Source organism: Artemia sp. Qi Xiang Cuo, chromosome 8 (genome assembly GCF_049724085.1).
Source record: "Artemia sp. Qi Xiang Cuo chromosome 8, ASM4972408v1, whole genome shotgun sequence".
NCBI lineage: Eukaryota > Metazoa > Arthropoda > Branchiopoda > Anostraca > Artemiidae > Artemia > Artemia sp. Qi Xiang Cuo.
The window spans coordinates 50718448-50737932 of record NC_142801.1 but is presented as its reverse complement, the minus strand read 5'-3'; the positions used below and the strand labels follow the sequence as shown (position 1 = coordinate 50737932).

The following is a 19485-nucleotide window of genomic DNA, read 5'->3' as shown; positions in this document are numbered from 1 at the left end:
GTCCAAGTATATTACGATTTATAAGATTATCAGTGCATCATAAAAAGTTAAAAGCTGCCGCCAATAATACATCGGTGGGTGCTGTTTACCCACCGATACTGACTATAGCGTATATTGACTTCTTCAGTTTACACACCTTTGTTAGACCTATATTTTTTGGCACGGTTTATTGTGTATATTTCAAGTAAACTAAGAACGAACAAAAGTTATTATTTTTTTTTAAACTAAGTTTTTCAGATAGAAGTAAAGATTGAAGCTTAAAAGTAAAACTAATAAAAATTATCGCTTTGCAGTTTATCCACCTTATATGTAGAAAATTAACTCAAATTAATTGACTTGTGCTATTCTTTCATATTTTTAGAATACTGTATAAACAACACTTTACTGAAAACCGAGGTCGCATGACTTTGTATTGAGGACACTCGTTGAAGGGAACTATGTCCTTTTTTGCAACAGAAAATTTTTAAGACCTACAATAACTTGAGTTTAGACATATAATAAATAAATAAATAATAAAAAGCTGGATTTAAGTTAAGGCCAAAACTGTATCAGTCAATCTTGGAAAATTACCACCGCTAGTCCTCTGTATATATACTATGAAGCTCCACCTTTAGTCATGCACATGAAAACATAGCTCACAGTAAAATGTGTAAAAACCTGGATACTCCGGCCTACAATAGCAATTTTCGAAATATCGGAGTTCAAACTGACCGGGGGGGGGGGGTGGGTCAGTCAGGTTGATCCAAAATTCAGGGGGGGGGGGCTGAATTTTGAATAACTGTACATATGCTTTTAACATATCTGAATTACATTTGAAGTTGAATTTGATAATTTTTCTGTGGGGGGGGGGGCATGAAAGGGTATGTTTTAGGTCCTAGTTTTCCCAATTAAGGCCACAGTTTTTAATATTCAATAGAGGAATAGTTAGTCAACAACACTTATTCTTAAATCAAATTTTCATTTCTAACTAAATAGACGTCATAATTTTCACGAATCAAAGTTTATTCTACGACGAAATCAGATAAATTTCAAAATTACTTTAAAAAAAAATATATATATATATAAACTGTGCCTCATGTTGTTTGCTTCTTATTATATAATTCAATTCGGACGTTACTTCATTTGTTTTATGTGCTTTTATTCTTGAATTCACTAAAATAGTATCTTTTTAATCAAATCTACCATTTTTCAACACAAGCAATGCTCTATTTTTTCATTATTATTAATACAGCAAAAAATTAAACGTCGCATCCAATAATCTATTGAATTCAAAATTGGTAGTATATATTTTTGTAAAAAGAAAAGAAATATGAAGCATTGTATCAAACATTTATTGTGAACAGTTCCCCTAAACACAGTTACAAAATGGTATGCGAACTAGGCTAACATTATCTAAGATTAGCTTTATTTTTTACTTTGATTTTACTAGTGACTTTTTGACGAAATAAAATGTGCAATTAAAATCAGCATTATTCTTCCAGTTATAATTGATCATGACACACTTTTCTTAACTTACAGTACAAACCTTCTTAAAGTTTATTAGACGAAAAAGTTTAATTGAAATGAGAATTTTACTAAGAAAATATGCAATAGAAAAAAAATATTTCCCAGGTTCAATTGAAAAATTTGATCAAAGACTTGAAAGCCTAATTAGAGCTGGGAAGATCATTTTTTAATAGCCTTAAATCGATTGGATATCGTAGAATTTCTACTCGATGGCTCTTTGGCATTTTTTGGGACAAAGTTGTTGCTTTGCGCCACAACCCCTCTGCATGTAGGCACACAAAATGTACGTTTACCAGAGGAAACAACCAGACGCTTCATTTCGTTACAAACAGAAATTAAAATATTCATTTACAAGTAAATGCCGAACATTCAACAACAGGTATTAAGGATAAGAAAAAAAAAATCAGTTTCCGTTTCAGAACAGTATTCAGTATAATTTTTCTAATTTCAGAACAATACTTAGTTGTTTTTTTGTTTTGTTTTTTAACAGTATTTGATTTTGCATTCCTCAAAATTACCGTCTTCCCAAAAACACTGTAAAGTTGCAGAATATAGCCTTATAAACTTACCTGATTAAGTAGGGTTAGGAGTGAGTCAGCTTGAGGTGGGACTTGTGATGCTTGTGGTGGAGTTTGGACTGTCGGAGCTCGAGGAATGGCCGTTGGAGCAGGAGGAGGACTTCTGTATATAATGGGAGAGTCGCTTGACCGCTCTTCATTACTTAAATGGACGCAAAGAAACAAATTAGGTCAAAAGTATCTTCTAAATATATTTTGTTGGAATAAAAGGTAGTATGTAGGAATATAAGGAAAATAATAAATTAAATCAGATAGTCAAATACACATTGCAGACATTTTTATTCACAGGCCACATTATAGTCACATTTTTGAATAAAACAATTATTAAAAGAAAAAATAATAAAATAAAAATTACGCACAATGTTGAACAATGTTGGAGTTGAACAATGTTCAACTTCCAAGCGTAAAATTTGTCATTGACGAGTCAGCGCAAAAATTTGAGGCTTAACTATTCGAGTTTAAAAAGAAACGCAACCGCTGTTTCCATATCTGTAAGGAGATTGTGAGAAAAAAAAGAGATAGTATCAGCTGGGAGGAAATTATTGTTCGCACAAGCTTTTCAAACCGATTTTTGCCATTTAGATTTTTCACTTTGTAACATAAGTGTCACGTTAAAATCAAGGAAAAACACAAATTATTCATGGTTTGGCTTGGCTTGGTTTGGCTCAGGCATTAAAGTCTAAGTTTTGAAATTTCCTTAAGAGCCAATTCCTATCCATTAGCAAAAAATAGGCACTGAAAAAGATATATAAAAAAAAAAACTAGATGCAGCTTTTTTACACGACAAAATTATTCATGAAAACTTTGGGCTGTAGGAACCAAAGGGGAATATGTTAGCAGTACGCATTTAACGGGAAAACAGAAAAACTAGAAAATAAGTTTGGGTCATTTGACTGCTATAAAGAAGCAGTTGTTTTGCGAAAGGAAAATATTTCTAGATATCTGAGATATGAAAAAAAAATTGACAACAAAATCCCCAATTTAAAACTAGTTCTACAAGCGAGAAAAGAGAGCAAAACACATTCTTGTAACAAACAGAAACTTCTAAATATCTAAGAGGCCAAATAAGGGGGGTGAAATTGAACCAACCCGTTGAGTTTGCTTTATTCGAGGGAATGGAATATAAACTACCTGTTTCGAAAACAACGTCGAAGAACTTTTTTTTATCACCCAAACCGACTTGATATCAACTGACTGTATTCCATTGCGCACATGTAAGTAATGGTATATAATTTTAATTCCGACACATCTACCTCTGTTCAATTCAAACATGTCAACGGTACCACGCCTAATGACGTTTTCACGTTACAGCATAAAACCTTTCAGACTAGCAACTTAAAACTTTACGTTACGTAATGTGATTTAACGGAACAATTATTTTTTTTCGTAACCTGCGCAGCTTCATGCAGACTCTGAGCTCTACATGGAATTTTACGTTATTATATAACGAATTTACGTATTACGTATTGTACTATAAAATTACGTATTACGTTATGGAAAAATCAACAAAGCTGAAGCAAAGTAAAAATTCTGGATGAACAATTAATGAATTTTGAAACAAATTAATAAACTTTCCTAGAAAGCCTATCACGGTTGATCAGAGATTAAATCTACATCTCCATTACACAACTTTAGCTTTTGAATAGTTTGCTTATGACAGACGACGATAATGATGGATTTTTATGTGTGTCAAGTGTAAAAGAAATTAAGTAAGAAAGGTTGTGATTAATGTAACGTAACTTAACCACTTACCATAGAAAATTACGTACGTATTGTAAAAGCAGCTTAGATATATATCTACTTTTCCCTGAGTTTGACTGGCACGCACAATTTAACTGGCTTAATTGGGAAAACAACTTAGTGACAAGAAATTCAGTTTTTTTACGGTCAGATGACGACAGAGGTTCAACTCTTAGGGGGGAAGGGGAGGGAAATTTTCTAATATGAAAAAAAATTATTCGTCCGAAGGGAGGGAGTCCTTCAAATCGATTTCAAGCAGCAAAGCCCCTCCTTAGTGTATGTATGATTAAACATATTTCTGAAGGACAGAAATGTGCTATGGTGAAACTCTAAATTTGTAATTTAGAATAGTTAGAGCAGAATTAGGTGTGTAATGCTACATCTTCATAGCCTTTATCTAGGATAGGAGATAAAAGGTGCATCATTTTAGATTAACAATACATAACACCTTTAACTATTACTACCGTCTTAGAATCAATTTCCAGATACTTCAGTGTTATCTTGTTTGGCAGTGAACTCACACTATTGGCTTTTATTAACTTATACATCTTGGATTCACAAGCCCTTTTGAACTAAATTTTCGCAGTCTGTCCCGATGGTTATAATGGATTGCCATGCAAGTGTAAATATTAGACAATCGTTACAAAACAGTTAAAACGGGATAACAATGATGATTACAAGGTGAGAGTCAAAAATTCAAACGATCTTATTGGTTGGCTGGAAAACACCTCTGGGAAGCCGTTTATCAGAAGATACAAGACATAGTCTATGACCCGTTTTGGGTCTAAGTTCGCTACACAACACGGATTTTACAAGAAAACAGATGCGAAAAATGGTTTTAATTATTTTTGATAACCACAAGTTTAATCATCTAAAAAAAAAGTTTCTTTTCGAATATTAAGAACTCCGATTTTGACATATTGATATAAAAGATCAACATTTTGACTGATTTAAACCAAATTTTGACCGATTTTAACAATAATTTCGAAGTTGATATCAAACCCAGTCTAATGAACCGTAAAATCATACAGAATCTTGAGAATCACATAAGATACGAAGCGCATGTATACGCGAAATCTAACACATTTAACAGGAAGAAAATAACGATACTAGGACAAAGACATCGTAGATGATAGACTGAGAATGAAGTTAAAAATCTCTTACCTATAAAAAGCAATATCTTAATAGAATCAATAGACTTGGAAAAGTGGAAATGTAAAATAAATATTTATAAAGATGAACTGAAAGTGGAAGGACCACTAACATAAACATGATTCCAGTGGCGTAGCAGGAGGGGGGGGGGCAACTCGGGTATTAAAATTTTGAAAGTACCGGATTTTGAAATCCAATAAAACAAAACACATTTTAAACCGTGACATGGACTTTTTTTTCTCTATCCTTTACATTATGGTCCAAACCCCCAAATGTCAGCGTAAAAGCAGCTTTGGAATAACATCCATATTGTTTGTGACGCAATGGAATGTATCATTCGCGATCTAGTTCATTTTTATTTACAGTTTCCATTTGCAACCAAGCTTACATAAAAGGATCTATGATTCAGAAAAAAGACATAAGAAGATCATAACGCTAAAATGAAAACAACTGACTTTAGCGCCTCTAGCGGGAAATGGCCGATCTTTCTTGGAAAACAAAAGCTGTCAAGTCTATTCTAGAAACTACTACGCATTCAAGACGCTTGTTGTGCAGAACCAACTTGATATAATTCAAGAAAGTATCCTGTACCAACTTAATACTGCTGTCGAGTATCACCTTCTTATGGGATGTTAGACAACAGTGAGATGTCTTGAACTAGAATTTATTTGATTCCCGTGTCTTTATTTGTCTTGAGAAAAATATATGGAGAGATAAACTTACGAAATGAATCCTGCTCGCCCACTTGGTTGCTGTTGAGCCCGCAAGAACTGTTGATAAAAAAGCTGGGCAGATCCCAACTCAGGGTTCGTCCTTCCTCCAGAATTTTGTCGAACTATCTCAGGCTAGAGGAGAAAAGAAATACCTGGGATTAGACAATGTAACACTTGACACGTCAAAACTATAATTTATTTTTCTATAAATCTGCATAAAATAACACAAATCTAGTTTCCGAACACTCAGAACATCAATCTACATAATAATATGTTGTCATAATAATGCGCTGTCAAGAAACTATTCTTAACAACGACTTTTAGGTAACTTTTAGTACTTTTGGTAGATTTTATCTTATTTTTACTCTGCAAAGTCATTAACGAATTGTTGCATTGCTTTTTCATGAAATCATAGATATGCACTATCAAAACTGTAGAGGATGTTTAAAGATCTCCCTATCGGGGTGAGGGGGGGGGGATAGATGAAACCAAAAAGTGCATTCAGGCAAAAATTTCCCCAATAGTAGGGTTTTTTAGATTTATCACGGGGGGGGGGGAGCTCTTCCTCTCCCTATGTGCATACATGCATAGAAGTTTAAGTTTGTGCAGGTAAATAGTCACAAAATCACCTCTCAACGGATATTATTCCACAAAGGATAAAAAATTTTGAACTTCAGAGAGCTAAAAGGGTGATATTTTCCTTGGAATAAGCAACCTTAAAATAGGTTTGAAAACAGAACAAGATGTTGGCGTAGTTATTGTAAAAACGTCTTTATTATCAGACAGTAATAAACGAAATTATAACAATTATAAATTGTCAATAATTTACCGATATATAATTACTGTATTAGTTTATTATAAAAAATAGAAATATATTTACTGCTAACATTTATAATTGTCCAATAATAAAAAATATGCTGACATAACAAAACCACAGCTGATAACAAAACCACATGAACATAAATACAAAAACAAAAACTACAAAATAAAAAATCAGAAACTGAAGTATCAAGGATCAAACAATTTGTGTTGGAAAACAATTAGCGTCCATTGAAGCGTAAGTAAAATGAATTACAGTTTTGATCCGCTGGGAGAGAGTACGGAACGACCCTTTATGTCCTTCTTTGTGCTTTTTATTCCTCACCTTCCATCAACATGAGTTTGTTTTGTACAAATTTGCTTTTCGATAAACTATGCTGTATAATGGTTTAGATACACTGTAAAACTATTTCTTAGCCCTTAAAAACGCTTGAGGGAATAATTGAAATCATAGCTGAAACTTATAATAGAAATAAGTACATTTTGCTTTTCAGGAACAACTTATAATACCCATTGCATGGTTTGGGCCCAAAATATACTTTTTCTTTCTCCTTCATTTATTTTTAATGTGTGTTCTTCAGGAGACAAGCGTTTTAAAGAACAAAAAACCAGGACGGTGAAAATGTCACCGGTTATTTTTAATTTGAAAAGAAAAAGGTGACCATTAATTGTTTTATAGCCTAGGTAACTAAACTTTCCAGAAGTCAGAGTTCCAATGTACAAACTTTTATTTAAATCTTAAGAACTGGTTAGTCAAACCTTTTTATTCTTGAATTTAGTTAAAAATAATGAGCTATTTAGGCAGAAGCTTAAGACCTCTAGTCCATCCTTTAACTTGATGTCATTTTTTTAAGGAAATCTTTGAAATAATGGTAAAAACTTGGGTTTCCAATACTTTATAATGCACATCTATGTTCAAAAAACAACTAGATACCAAAGATCGTTGAAATAAAGATACAAATTTAGTCTCCAAATTAAATTGTATTATTTCATTAGCTTTTCAATTTTAATTAGCCTCCAAATGAAAATCGTATTCCACTCCCAACAAAGTCCACACAACTAAAGATTTTTTATTTACAACAAACAAAATACAAAGCTACAAACATTTATAGTTCAAATATGAAACTACGGACAAATTGTGCTTTGAGTAGGGAAAAAGCTTGCCCACCTTTGCCCCATGTTGATGAGCAGGGGGTGGTATACGGGTATCTTCTCTATACCCTTGGGAGCTACCCCTGCTTCCTCCGCGTCTTGATCCGAGCTGCACCAATAAAAACCTTAATATTAGTCTATAATTTTCATAAGCCCTACAACAGTCAATAAGATTGTGTATAGTGATATAAGAACCTAAAACCCATCAATTGCCAACAAAAAACGTCAAATTTTGTCAACAAGACAAAAAATAGAAAGAAACTTTGTGGTACAAACTAACCTAGAGTAGAGATGATCACTAATTAAATGCATCCAATAGCCCAAAATAAATCACTAAAATTAGGGCGAAGTTCCCCCTCTTCAGCAATAGTGTTAGCTGAACAGAGAGCTCAGTATGGTTTTAATTAGGAGAGGATACATCGACCAAATTTCTACTCTTGGAATAATAATTGTGAAAATGGCTGGATCATCAGAACACTTTAATCCTCAGTTCTATAGTTCATCAACAGGCATTTGATTCAGGTGACAGGAAAAACTTTAGTGAATGTCCCATCTTTACATGGTATACCTGATTTACTACATTAAAATCAAGTACACTTAATTAAATTAAGTGTACTTAATTTAATTTCATTAAGTCTTAGATGAAAATGTTGGCGAAATGAGTGAGTCTCTGGAGATTGCGAGATTTGGGAGCACGAACGGGTTTGAATATTAATGTCCTAAATCGAGTACACGGTGAGTATTATGCACTAATGCACAAGTTAAAATGTACTTAAAATTAACTACAAGGTATTTAGCGCTTTTTGGGAAAATAACATTGCTGCAGTTATGCTAGGAAGTGAGGTTGGTATTTAGTTTGGTATGAAATCAGGATTTCAGCAGAGTTTATATAGATTATTTTAATGGACATTGTTCTAAGAAACATGGCAAAGGCTATGGAAGAACACGGTGTCAAATGAAAAGGTAAAACTCTTCTAGGAAAATTAGTGTTAAGAAGACTAAGTTGCTTAGACTAGGAATAAATGAAGGTAAAGAGCAGATGTTAGGTTACGAAAAGATCGATCAAGTGGATAGCTTCACTTACCTCGGTGGCGCTATTAGTTAAGATAGTGAATGCAATGAAGATATTCAAATAGAATAGCTAAGGCGCAGTGTGTTTTTTAGTTGAAAGAAGTTTGGAAGAATATGAAGATAAATCTACAAATCAAGATTAGAACATTCAAAGCCAGTCATGAAAGCGGTCAAGTGCAACTCTGAAACGTGGACGCTTCGAAAAACTGAGTAAGATTTAGTAAATGTTTTCCAATGGAATTCTCTAAGGGTAGTTTTGGATATTTGTTTGACTAACTGCATACAAAACAGTGAGCTGCCTCAAAAATATGCTTCGATCTCGTTTTACGACTAACAAAAACAGAAGCTAAATGACTAGGCCACGTTTTACAGACGAAGAATAACATATTGCCAAAGATTATGCTTTTTGGCCTTCCATCTGAGGCCAACAAAAGCAGGTCATCTCCGAATACCAGGGCGGGAAGATGTCATAAGAAAGTGTCAAAGAAATTGAAACTAATGAGAGTGGGTAAAGACTGAAGATTAGGGGCTGAAGCTGGATAGGGAAAAGAAAAGAAGAAGAGTTTGAAATATGTGTTTGAGGGGAATTTTGTATATTTTTAATATTATAGCCTATTTTTGAATAAAAAAAAAGACTTAAGATTTAAATTAGATTGGATGGAGGAGGAGCGTGTGCAGCTATATTGGACTCAGGCAATTTTGTGCTGCAGTGACGTTAGTAGAAGCAGTAACAGTTAATTGTAGTCCAACAATTTGATTATATGGAAGTGGAATTGGTTTCACAGTCTAAGGGTGAAAATAACTCCATTATTCAAAAGCTCATTTTTTTTTTCGTTATCTTGTCACTAGCTTGAAACAGAGGTTCCCAATCATTTCCAGGTCCCCCTCCACTCTTTGGGTCTTTTAACACAACACTCTTTAAAATGAGCAACACGATTTTTTCCTGAAATACCACTTTAAATAAGCAAAACATTGGGTAATTGTGTAGAAATCCTTTCTCGACCCCCCCCACCCCACCCCCTCCCTTAGTCAGGAATTTCAGTTCTAGTGTACAGATACGATTTATTTTATTCTTTTTCTTCACGAAATTTAGTTATTAGGTCATTTTAAGCTTGAAAACTTCGGAAATTTAAAATTCACCGAAGTTGTTCAACTGACATAAATTATAGATATTATAATTATTCGCAACACACTTCGTCTGCATTAGAAGGCTGTACAATGGCATCAATTGATTGCACCTAAGCTTTACTTTTTCAGAAACCTTCCACACCACGTACTGCCACATCATTCAGTCAGAAGCGGAAACTAGCATATACGAGTTTCCGTAGTGAATCGTATACTTGGGCACTTTGCTATGCTGTTTGTTATAAACTAATGACTTACTAAGAGAACGGCTTAAATATACTAAACTTCATAGTCTTATCAATCATTCTTACAGAAAAGAAAATAAACAGAACATAGCTTGTATCATTTTTGGCATTTTCATGGATAAGTAAAGACATGCTTCGGAATGCTAAAAAGTAATGTGCATTGGGGAATTATGTTTGAACTAGCTAAAACTTAACTTTACTCAATTGCAAACATTCTTTTACTGTAAGACAAGTCAATATGTACAATTTAAGTTCTTAGTAACAGGCATAGAGAACAGAAGAAATATGTTGCTGCTTCACCAGTTTTTCCACTGGTTTTTTTTTTTTTTTTTTTTTTTTTTTTTTTCAAAATAAATTTTAAGGTATACCCGATGCAGTTACTGAATTGTCTGGTTATATGGGCATCATATCGCATCTTCTGGTTATTACAAAAAGTCCAAATAATTTTCCATGATGACAATCCACCAGAGCACGCGCGAATCGTCTGCAGAGCAAAATTTCATTGACAAGAATATGAATTTACTCAACAACAGATAAACAGATATGTCTGTGCAAGCATCTTGTGATTAGAATATTTTTGACCTTTTACTGACTTAAAATCCGACACAGGAAAACCAATCAGGTCGAATTTAATTTTTGTTCTTTTTATTGGCTTAAAATTTCACTCGGTAACCAATCACGTTTCAAAAAGGCGGGGGTTTTGCCTTCCTTTTCTGGCATAGATTAAAGAAATAATGTGATTGGCTTATGAAAACAAGTCAAAGACGAAAACCGACGAGATTAAAGCGCACAAAATAATTTTCTTCTTGGTTCAACATCCGTCACGTTTTGCGCATTTATCCCCCGCAGTTAGCTCTCGCTCCTGACCTAAAAAAAATTGCTTGTTGAAAGAGGTTTAGCTCAAACCTATACGGTATCAATGATATAATGCCTATTTCGAAGAACTGGAGAATTCTTAGTTTCTAGAAAGGATCCGAAAAAATTATCCGAACATCTAGAAAGGATCTGAAGGAACCCTTAATTTCTAGAAAGGATTCGGAAGAGCAATCGGGATTTCTAGAAAGGACCCGAGTGCTGAAATATAGTTAATTTTACCCTCAAAAATTTGTTTTGGTTACTTTTCTTCCAACGTCAGTTATTTAAAAATAAACTTCATCACAACTAAATTTAATTATAATTTGAATCGAAGTTTGATTACAAAATACTGGAATAAAAAAAAACATTTCCCCTTCCTATCAACTTAGAAAAAATATGCAATATTTATCTTAAAGCATAGTTACTAATAATACGAAAGAATATTACCACTGTTGACGAATCAAATGGTGCAACAGTTCCAGGTGTACCAACGCGTGGGGTAATAACTTCTTCTCTAGATTCGTGTTGAGGGTTCCGAAATGTCAGAGGAGAGACGTTTACCTGAAAAAAAAAAATCTTGGCTAGTTGGAAAACGAAAAAGGGGATTAATGATGATAGTGGAGGAGGAAATAGAAGGCCCCTCTGATGCACACTGAGCAGGACCCACCGGCGTGTGGACATGTCCCGCTAGTTGCAAACCTTCTTCCAGCAATGGGTTAAATTGTATGGTACTGCAGGATACCATCGTGGGAGGATCCTCTCCAGGAGGACAACTGCGAAAGGGCGGAAGATCCAGACTTGGACAACGGCCTCTGCATAGTTGACGGAGAGGCGTGGCTTGCCACCGTCAATGAATCAGCCGAGAAACCATATCTTTTCAAATATGAACAAAGGCTCAAAAGATCAAAGTAGAAGTGCTACCGAGTCCGGGGAAACTGACGACCCTTGTGATTTGATGATGATAATGACTAAGAATGATGATGAATTTGCTACCGCGTACGGGGAAGCCGACGACCATAGGCCTAGGACGACTCCCAGACGGGATGAGAGTTTAATATCGGCGAAAAACACTCTCAATATTGGTACACTAAATACCCGGACTTTAGCTAAACCTGGCAAAATGTATCTGGTGTTGAAAGAGATTAATAGATACAAGTGGGATATAGTCGGTATGTCTGAGACGCGCCTTCCTCGAAACGGAGAAGAAAACATCCTTGGAACCACTTTCCTACTGTCGCGAAGTTCTGATGGTGTCCATCGGCAGGGTGTCGGCTTCATCCTCTCTGCGGCCGCCAAAATGTCACTAATGAATTTCACTCCTGTATCGGAGAGAATAGCGACCATCCACCTGAAAGGGCCAATCAAAAATCTCTCAGTCGTCCAGATATATGCCCCGGATTCAGCCCGTAGTGAAGAGGAGTGCGACCAATTCTACTTTCAGCTACAAAGCGTCACTGACCAGATCCCCAAAAATGATATACTTATCGTGTTGGGTGACTTAAATGCGATATTTGGCAGTTGCCATGCTTGTCGAAAAGATGTCATGGGCCCACACGGAAATGGCCATATTAATGCAAGGGCAGAACGGCTTATTGACTTCTGCTGGGAGAATGAACTCCCTGATACATCACTAATACCGCTTTTAAGCACAGACACCGCCAAAAGATGACATGGAGATCCTCTGTTGGATTCACCGAATATATGATCGACTACGTCCTGGTATCCAAACGTTGGAAGTCATGTGTAATGGACACTGTCTCACTAGCCGGTGGAGATTTTGACTCGGACCGCACACTCTTGATGTCCAAAATCAAGTTGAGGTTGAAACGTCTCCCAAAAACCAAAAAAATCCCAAGCTTTCGAACGGAGCTCCACCGAAACCCCACCAAAAAAGCCACAAATAACTGTAGCCTGTCTACAGAATTCCGTGACATCCTGAGTACATCCAACCCACTCGCAAATCCCGAAGAGATTGATCGCTTGGCTGAACATGCCACCTCTGCAATCCTTGAGACTGCAAGCGACATCCTTGGTAGAAAAGCCAAAGTTGAAAAGCCTTGGATCACTGAAGAAACAATTCGATTATGCGACCAGAAACGCCTACATAACAACAAATCTGATCGAAGCAGCCGAGACACCTACAAACATCTCAAATGAAAAGTTGAGCGTGAAATGAGGAAGGTTTTCCACACGCATATCACTAAAAAGTATAAGGATTGTGAAACTCAATTCAAGAAAGGCAACAGCCACAATCTCTTGAAAACAGTCAGTGAACTATCATCCAAAAAAGATCCCTCGACTTCCGTAATTCTAGACAAACAGGGGAACGACATCAATAATGCCAAGATGAAGCTTGAACAATAGAAGGAATACTTTGAGGAGAAACTGAACCCTAAAGTAATGACCAACCCAAATTTCCTAAAATCCTTCGCAATCATAGATCAAAACCCCCCTCCACCTCCGCTTAGAAGCGAGATCAAAGCAACCATAAAATCTCTGAAGCAAGGGAAAGCTCCGGGGACAGATGGTGTCATTGCTGAACTGATAAATGTTTGTTCAGAAGACGTTGTTGACCTATACCACAGTCTTATATCAGCCACCTGGTCTACTGGACATGTCCCGCAGCAGTGGTGCAAGGCAGCAACAGTCCCAATACACAAAAAAGGCTCGAAGAAAGAATGTGACAACTACCGGCCCATCAGCCTCACAAGCCACCAAACAAGAATCCTGACCAGGATCCTGCTTCACAGAATTCAAACAATCACCACCTCTGTTTTTGGAGAGTATCAAGCGGGCTTTCGATCGGGACGATCAACTATTGACCTAATCTTTACTGTGCCTCAGCTGATGGAACGGTTCATCAAGTTTAACAGAGACCTCTATCAGCTCTTTATTGACTTCCGACAGGCCTTCGACCTAATATAGAGGAAAGGCTTGTGGCGTATTCTAAGACACTACGGTATCCCAGATGAAATAGTCAGAATCACTGAGGACATGTACAACCAATTTAAAAGTCAAATACTGACCACTGATGGGCTCTCTGGTGAATTCCCAACAACTTCCGGGGTCCTGCAAAGATGGATCCTCTCGCCGCACTTGTTTAACCTGTTTCTGCATGCCATCCTCTCCCTGATACCCGTCGAATATGGAGTCAGCATAGGAGGAATCTTAATTGACAAACTAGTATATGCGGATGATATCGTCTAGATGTCCACTACCGCCCAAGAACTCTATCTCCCAAGCAACAAAGCCATTTGGTATGCAGATTAACGCAAACAAGACCAGAATCATGGTCACATCATGACAGGAGATAACAAACCCCCCCTCGATAGTTATAGACGGTGAATAAGTGGAAAGAGTCAATAAATTCCTTTACCTCGGCAGTCTCTTAACAACTGCCACACTGTTGACATTAAACGCCGCCTCGGTCTTGCTAGCTCCAGCTTCAAAAGTCTATCAAAAATCTGGAAATCTAACCACCTTTCGAGCCATCTGAAAGTGCAACAATTCAATAGTCTGATCATACCCATTGCTCTATATGGGTGTGAAACCTGGACATTAAAAGATGGAAACGAGCACAACCTCCTTGCGTTCGAAATGAGATATCTGCGCTGGATAGCCAAGATCGAATATACTGACCATGTCACAAACAAAGAACTCCGCAGAAGTATGAAGTCGCAAGACACTCTCCTGGACATAATTCGAAAACAGCAGCTGCACCGGTTCGACCACGTAAAACAAATGAATCCCAAACGCCTACCAAAGATGGCGCGTGAAGGGACAACTGAAGGACTTAGACCACGGGGAAGACCGCGCAAAAGGTGGATCGAAAACTTTGACTAAAAATACATTAGCCAACTATCCCAAACCACACTTGACAGAACAGCATATTAAGCCCTAGTTCATCAGATTTCTTTGAAAGGAGTGGCCCCAAGACGTCCCATGAGGATGGATGGGACTTAAGTAAGTAAGATGATAGTGGACAAGTTTTAAATCAGTGTCGTGTTTGGGAATTTCCTGAGAAAAGAAGGATTTTGAACGGTTTTCTTAAAAGAAAAGAAGGGGGGAATCTTAGGAACCAAATCTTTCAATAAAAACTAACAATATAGTCAAAATAACAGAAAATTTCACAGAATTTTCAGTTTCTTTTCCTCCACATAAAATCTGGAAACTAGTCATCTTTATTCAATTGTTTAAAAAAACTTAGGAAAACATAGGATTTTTCCGAGATTGAATATTTTCTGTCAGTTTTCCACACACAAAACAAAGTTTTAGGTGCAGTTATGGAAACAGTAACCTTGAGACTCGTGGACAAATGTTGACCCTAATCGATCAATAAGAAACTCCATTTGAAAGTTCAGTAAAGCCATGCTTTTACTAATTTAATTTTGATCTGGTCTCTGCATAAACTTCGCGTTAAATTAGAATGAACTGAAAAAATCTTTAAAGACAGTTAAATTTTATTCCTCCCTTTTGAGCATTCAGTTCTCTTTTGGATGGGAAATCTTTCTTGAAAATTATCGTTTTATCGTCAGTATAATGAAGTGGAGTTCATAAAGAGCAATTTGTCTTTCGTGTACAATATCTCCTTTTTCAGCTGCCATCATTTAAAACATATGATTCTAAGAAGTTGAGGAAGGGCTAATTCAATCGCAAATTATATATTTTAATGCCCTATTTTAATGTCGATACCAATCAGAGGGCAACTGTAACCCTGGGTACCCCTGCAGCCCCACAGCGCCCCCACTCCAAAAACCTTTCGTCTTTTGCACTTTATTGAAACAAACATTAATTTTAAAATTACCAGCCCCACAGCGACCCCATCCCAAAAGTCATTTGTGCTTTATTCAAACAAACATTGATTTGGTACACTTTTCTTCTTTCGTTTTAAAATTAAAAACGGATACTAATCAAAATTATAGGATTTTTCTGTTCAGGATATTTGTAGAAACAAATTTTATATTATTAGTCTAAAAACGAACTTTAATCAACTGCTTCTTCCTTTTAAATCTATTCCTTTCAAATGCACAAAGTATTAATTGTCTAGATTAAACTTTCAATTTAAGCTATTTATTTAGTTTCAGCAGAGTACAAATGACACTCCAGCCGATCAAGGTTTGAGGGGTGCCAACACCACATTTGTTTGAGGCAAATATTTCTTAGAAACAAAAAAAAAGACTTTGGAAACATAAAAAGCAAAAAAACAAAATACTATTCAAATATCCAGAAAACATTTCAAAAACTAAGATTTTATTTATGACGATTAACTTGATTCTACTGTTCTAAAAACAAACTTATTTTTGTCACTGTTTTCTTCCTTTTGGGTTTTTTTCCTTTAAAATGTATAGAAAAATTAATGGCAAAACAAACTTTCATTTTATGCAATCTATTTAGTTTTTGGTAAACCCAAAATGATTCTCTACCCTTTTGGTAGGGAGTGGAGGCTTTGAGGGGTGGTAACACAACCCTCATGTGTGGTAATTTCTGTTCCTTTTAAGCTTGGGTTTCATTTTTCATTGTTGTTTTTGTTTGTCTTAGGTTTCAATTCTTCCTTCATGATAACGTCAGCTCGTTTTAGGTTTGACATCTCATATTAGCTAATTTCTGCCCATTTTAAGCTTAAATTCACTCCTTACTTTTCATGGAAGCACTTTTTTATTAGCCTCATAAATCTATTACTTAAGATTATAGATCATACCTGTTCACGAACTTGTTGCAGCTGTTTTTGAATTGGTATTGTCATTGGCGTTGAACCACCATGTGCCAAGGGTGGGGATATACCAACGGGTGCATCTTTGCTTAAATAGGGAGATGGTTTGCTTGCTTGGTGAGCTGGTGTAACAGAGCGTACTTGATGCACAGGAGCAACTTGTGATGCCAGAGTAGCTCCCTGATGCGCAGGTAAAGGAGTCCTATTGAACGTCTGTAAATTCGGAGTCTGTTGATGAGCACCTATTGGCATTCTTACTGCATTGAAAGCCGGATCTCGGTGTAGGAAATGTTCACCCTTTTGAAGAGTACTTCGTGAGGTACTAGTTTGCTGAGACGGTGTGAGTGGCCGTGGACTCACTTGTTGAGGCTGTTTTGAAATCTGTTGAGTAGACACGGGAATATGTCCTGGATTCAAATGAGTAGGGTGTTGTAAGGATTGTCTAGGGGCTGGTTGTGGCGTTAAAGGCTGAAATTGCTGACTAAGAAGTTGCTTGGGTAGCTGGGGAGAGTGTGCAGCGTTAGAGTGAACACTAGTATGGGGATGAGCTTGCTTTGTATTTGATGATCCAAACTGTTGCGGTGTTGTATGCCTTATATGACTTTGTCCTCCAATTTGATTTTGTGAATTTTGTTGAGTTTGGGACAAGATTTGTCTTGGGACGTTGGCTTGTTGTGGTATGTAAGAGCTTTGATGGGCCATCAACTGATTACTACCAGTTACTTCTCCAATAGGCTGCCCACTCATACTACCGTGATGTTGCATTGAAACTTGCGAGTTTACTTGGAGCATTATGGGACCTGAGCGAACCTGACTGGTTTGGCTAACTTGGTTTTGATGGTGAACTTCAAGCTGATTTTTACTAAAGGGAGGTTGGGAAAGTCTAGTATTCCCCTGAACAGGACTCCGTATACGAATAGCTTCTGGAGATCGCAGTAAGTCCCTTTGCAACGGAGGAAGAGCAGCAGCCTGTAGGCCAGGGTACGGAGAAGCTTTAACTGGAGACGTATGCTGAGAATGAGATCCATGAGAAATAATAGCCTGTCCTGATCTTTGTTGAACACCACTAGATGTAGGCGTTCCTGGAGACTGTCTGTCAGTCTTCAAAGTAGCTGTTTCCACTTTCTGCTGTTCTACAGGTGGATGAAATCCAGCAGGAATTTCAACTTTTGCAACAGGTATAAAATGAGTAGGTTTGGTGTCAGGAGGTCGGAGACGATTGGCTATTTGTTCTAGCTTAGAGCCGGTTCGTATCACACCACTAGGTCGAGTAGGAGTTGAAGCTAGAGTGCCTTGTTCGCTTCTCTCACCTGGTATTTCCTCCTTTATCATATTATCTTCGCTTGATTTAACCTGACCATGGACTGTACTTTGCGACGTAGCGCTTGCTACTGGAGAAATCATTTGCAACTGCTGAGAGTTAGCTTGTATACTTACAGGAGGGGAAGAAAGAAGTTTCGGATTCAGGAACATAAGCTCTGGCTGGTGACTATTTTGAGTAGCTATCTGGTTCTGTGGTGATGGTTGAAACCTATTCGACGAAGGGGCATTGGAAACTGCTGTCACAGGTGACTGAAGGTCAACAGAGGGAATGTAGACATGTAGGTTTCGAGTTGAGCCTGGAGACTGGATTCTCGGCACAGGCATATTCCGAGGCGATACAGAAGTTTTTTCCTTAGCTTCAATTTTATCCATATTTTTATCCTCTTGTTCCTGAGTATTTTCAACTGATTGTGACGAAACAGTAGAAGGCACTGTACTCTCTCTCGAAGACTCAGCCTGGCTTGACCCTATATCGGTTTCTGATGTGCGGGCCTTCCTCCTTCCACCTCGACCTCTGCTCACTTGATCATGGCCCTAAAACAAAGAAAAAGATTAAAATCATTGAAGCTTAAATAAAAGCAAAAGACTTGCAAACTTACTCATTCTTAAAGTAGCTATTAGTGAATTAATTACCGATTATTGAAACTCACTGACACTCTAAGGTGCCCATGGGTCAACCTTTTAGGGGAAAGATACCGACAAATAGAGGGATGAGGGGGAGAGAGCTTTTCAGATTATTTTAGCCCCTCAGATCCTACATACAGACCTTCTGATATCGATTTAAAAATGTAAATATCTGGATCGATTGATGTGAGGATACTTGTAAATAATGAAAGCTGCAGCACTGGTTGGTCTTGAATTTTTCTTCTTTTTTAAATAAAAAATTTAAGGGCTGGACAAGGGTAGCATTTTTCAAGCTAAAGGGCTAGTCAGACGTGGGGTTCTCGTATAGCATTTTAAGAACGCAGACATTAGAATAATTAGCAGGCTTTTTCACAGAATTCTTGGCAAATTATTTAAAAATCTTTAAAACATGGACACTAAACGAAGACTGCTTGGTCAACCCATACAGAAAGTAACTCCAAATATTCCAACATACTGAGAAAATCTCTTTAACTTAAGTCAGCCAAAAAAATAATACTCGAAAATAGCGTTAGCTTAGAAAGGAATCCTACTTCAAAAGCTGGCAAAAAGATGCCTGTATTGAATAAATTCTACATTTATCCAATACTTTCCAATTTTTCCCCACCTTTCAAACTAGGATTTTTTATAGATACACGGTTGTTTTGAGAATTTTCACACTAACTTATCAAAGACCGAGGGATTATCTAAAAGAGCTTAGATAATCTTAAATACAGGTTTTTGGATTTATTTAATATAAAGGTTTATTTAAGCTCATCTAATTTTTCTTCATATCCTACTCATGGCTTTCCCAAAGCGATACCTTCCTTGAGCGTCCATTTATTACAAAATTAAAATATTCGCTGGGAATAACT

General features: G+C 36.6%; 1 protein-coding gene across 2 annotated transcripts in view; it reads right to left on the bottom strand.

The window, feature by feature from the left end:
• LOC148949527 (uncharacterized) overlaps positions 1 to 19485 on the bottom strand; it is a 117009-nt gene that overhangs the window by 9644 nt on the left and 87880 nt on the right. The window contains exons 13-17 of one of the 2 annotated variants that reach the window (XM_089093543.1): positions 16655 to 18523; positions 11404 to 11517; positions 7677 to 7769; positions 5700 to 5821; positions 2076 to 2226 (exon numbers count right to left, since the gene is read on the bottom strand). In XM_089093543.1, the coding sequence (XP_088949669.1) occupies positions 2076 to 2226; positions 5700 to 5821; positions 7677 to 7769; positions 11404 to 11517; positions 16655 to 18523 (2349 nt within the window). The remainder of the gene's footprint in view (positions 1 to 2075; positions 2227 to 5699; positions 5822 to 7676; positions 7770 to 11403; positions 11518 to 16654; positions 18524 to 19485) is intronic. The other variant, XM_089093544.1, reaches the window with a different exon arrangement.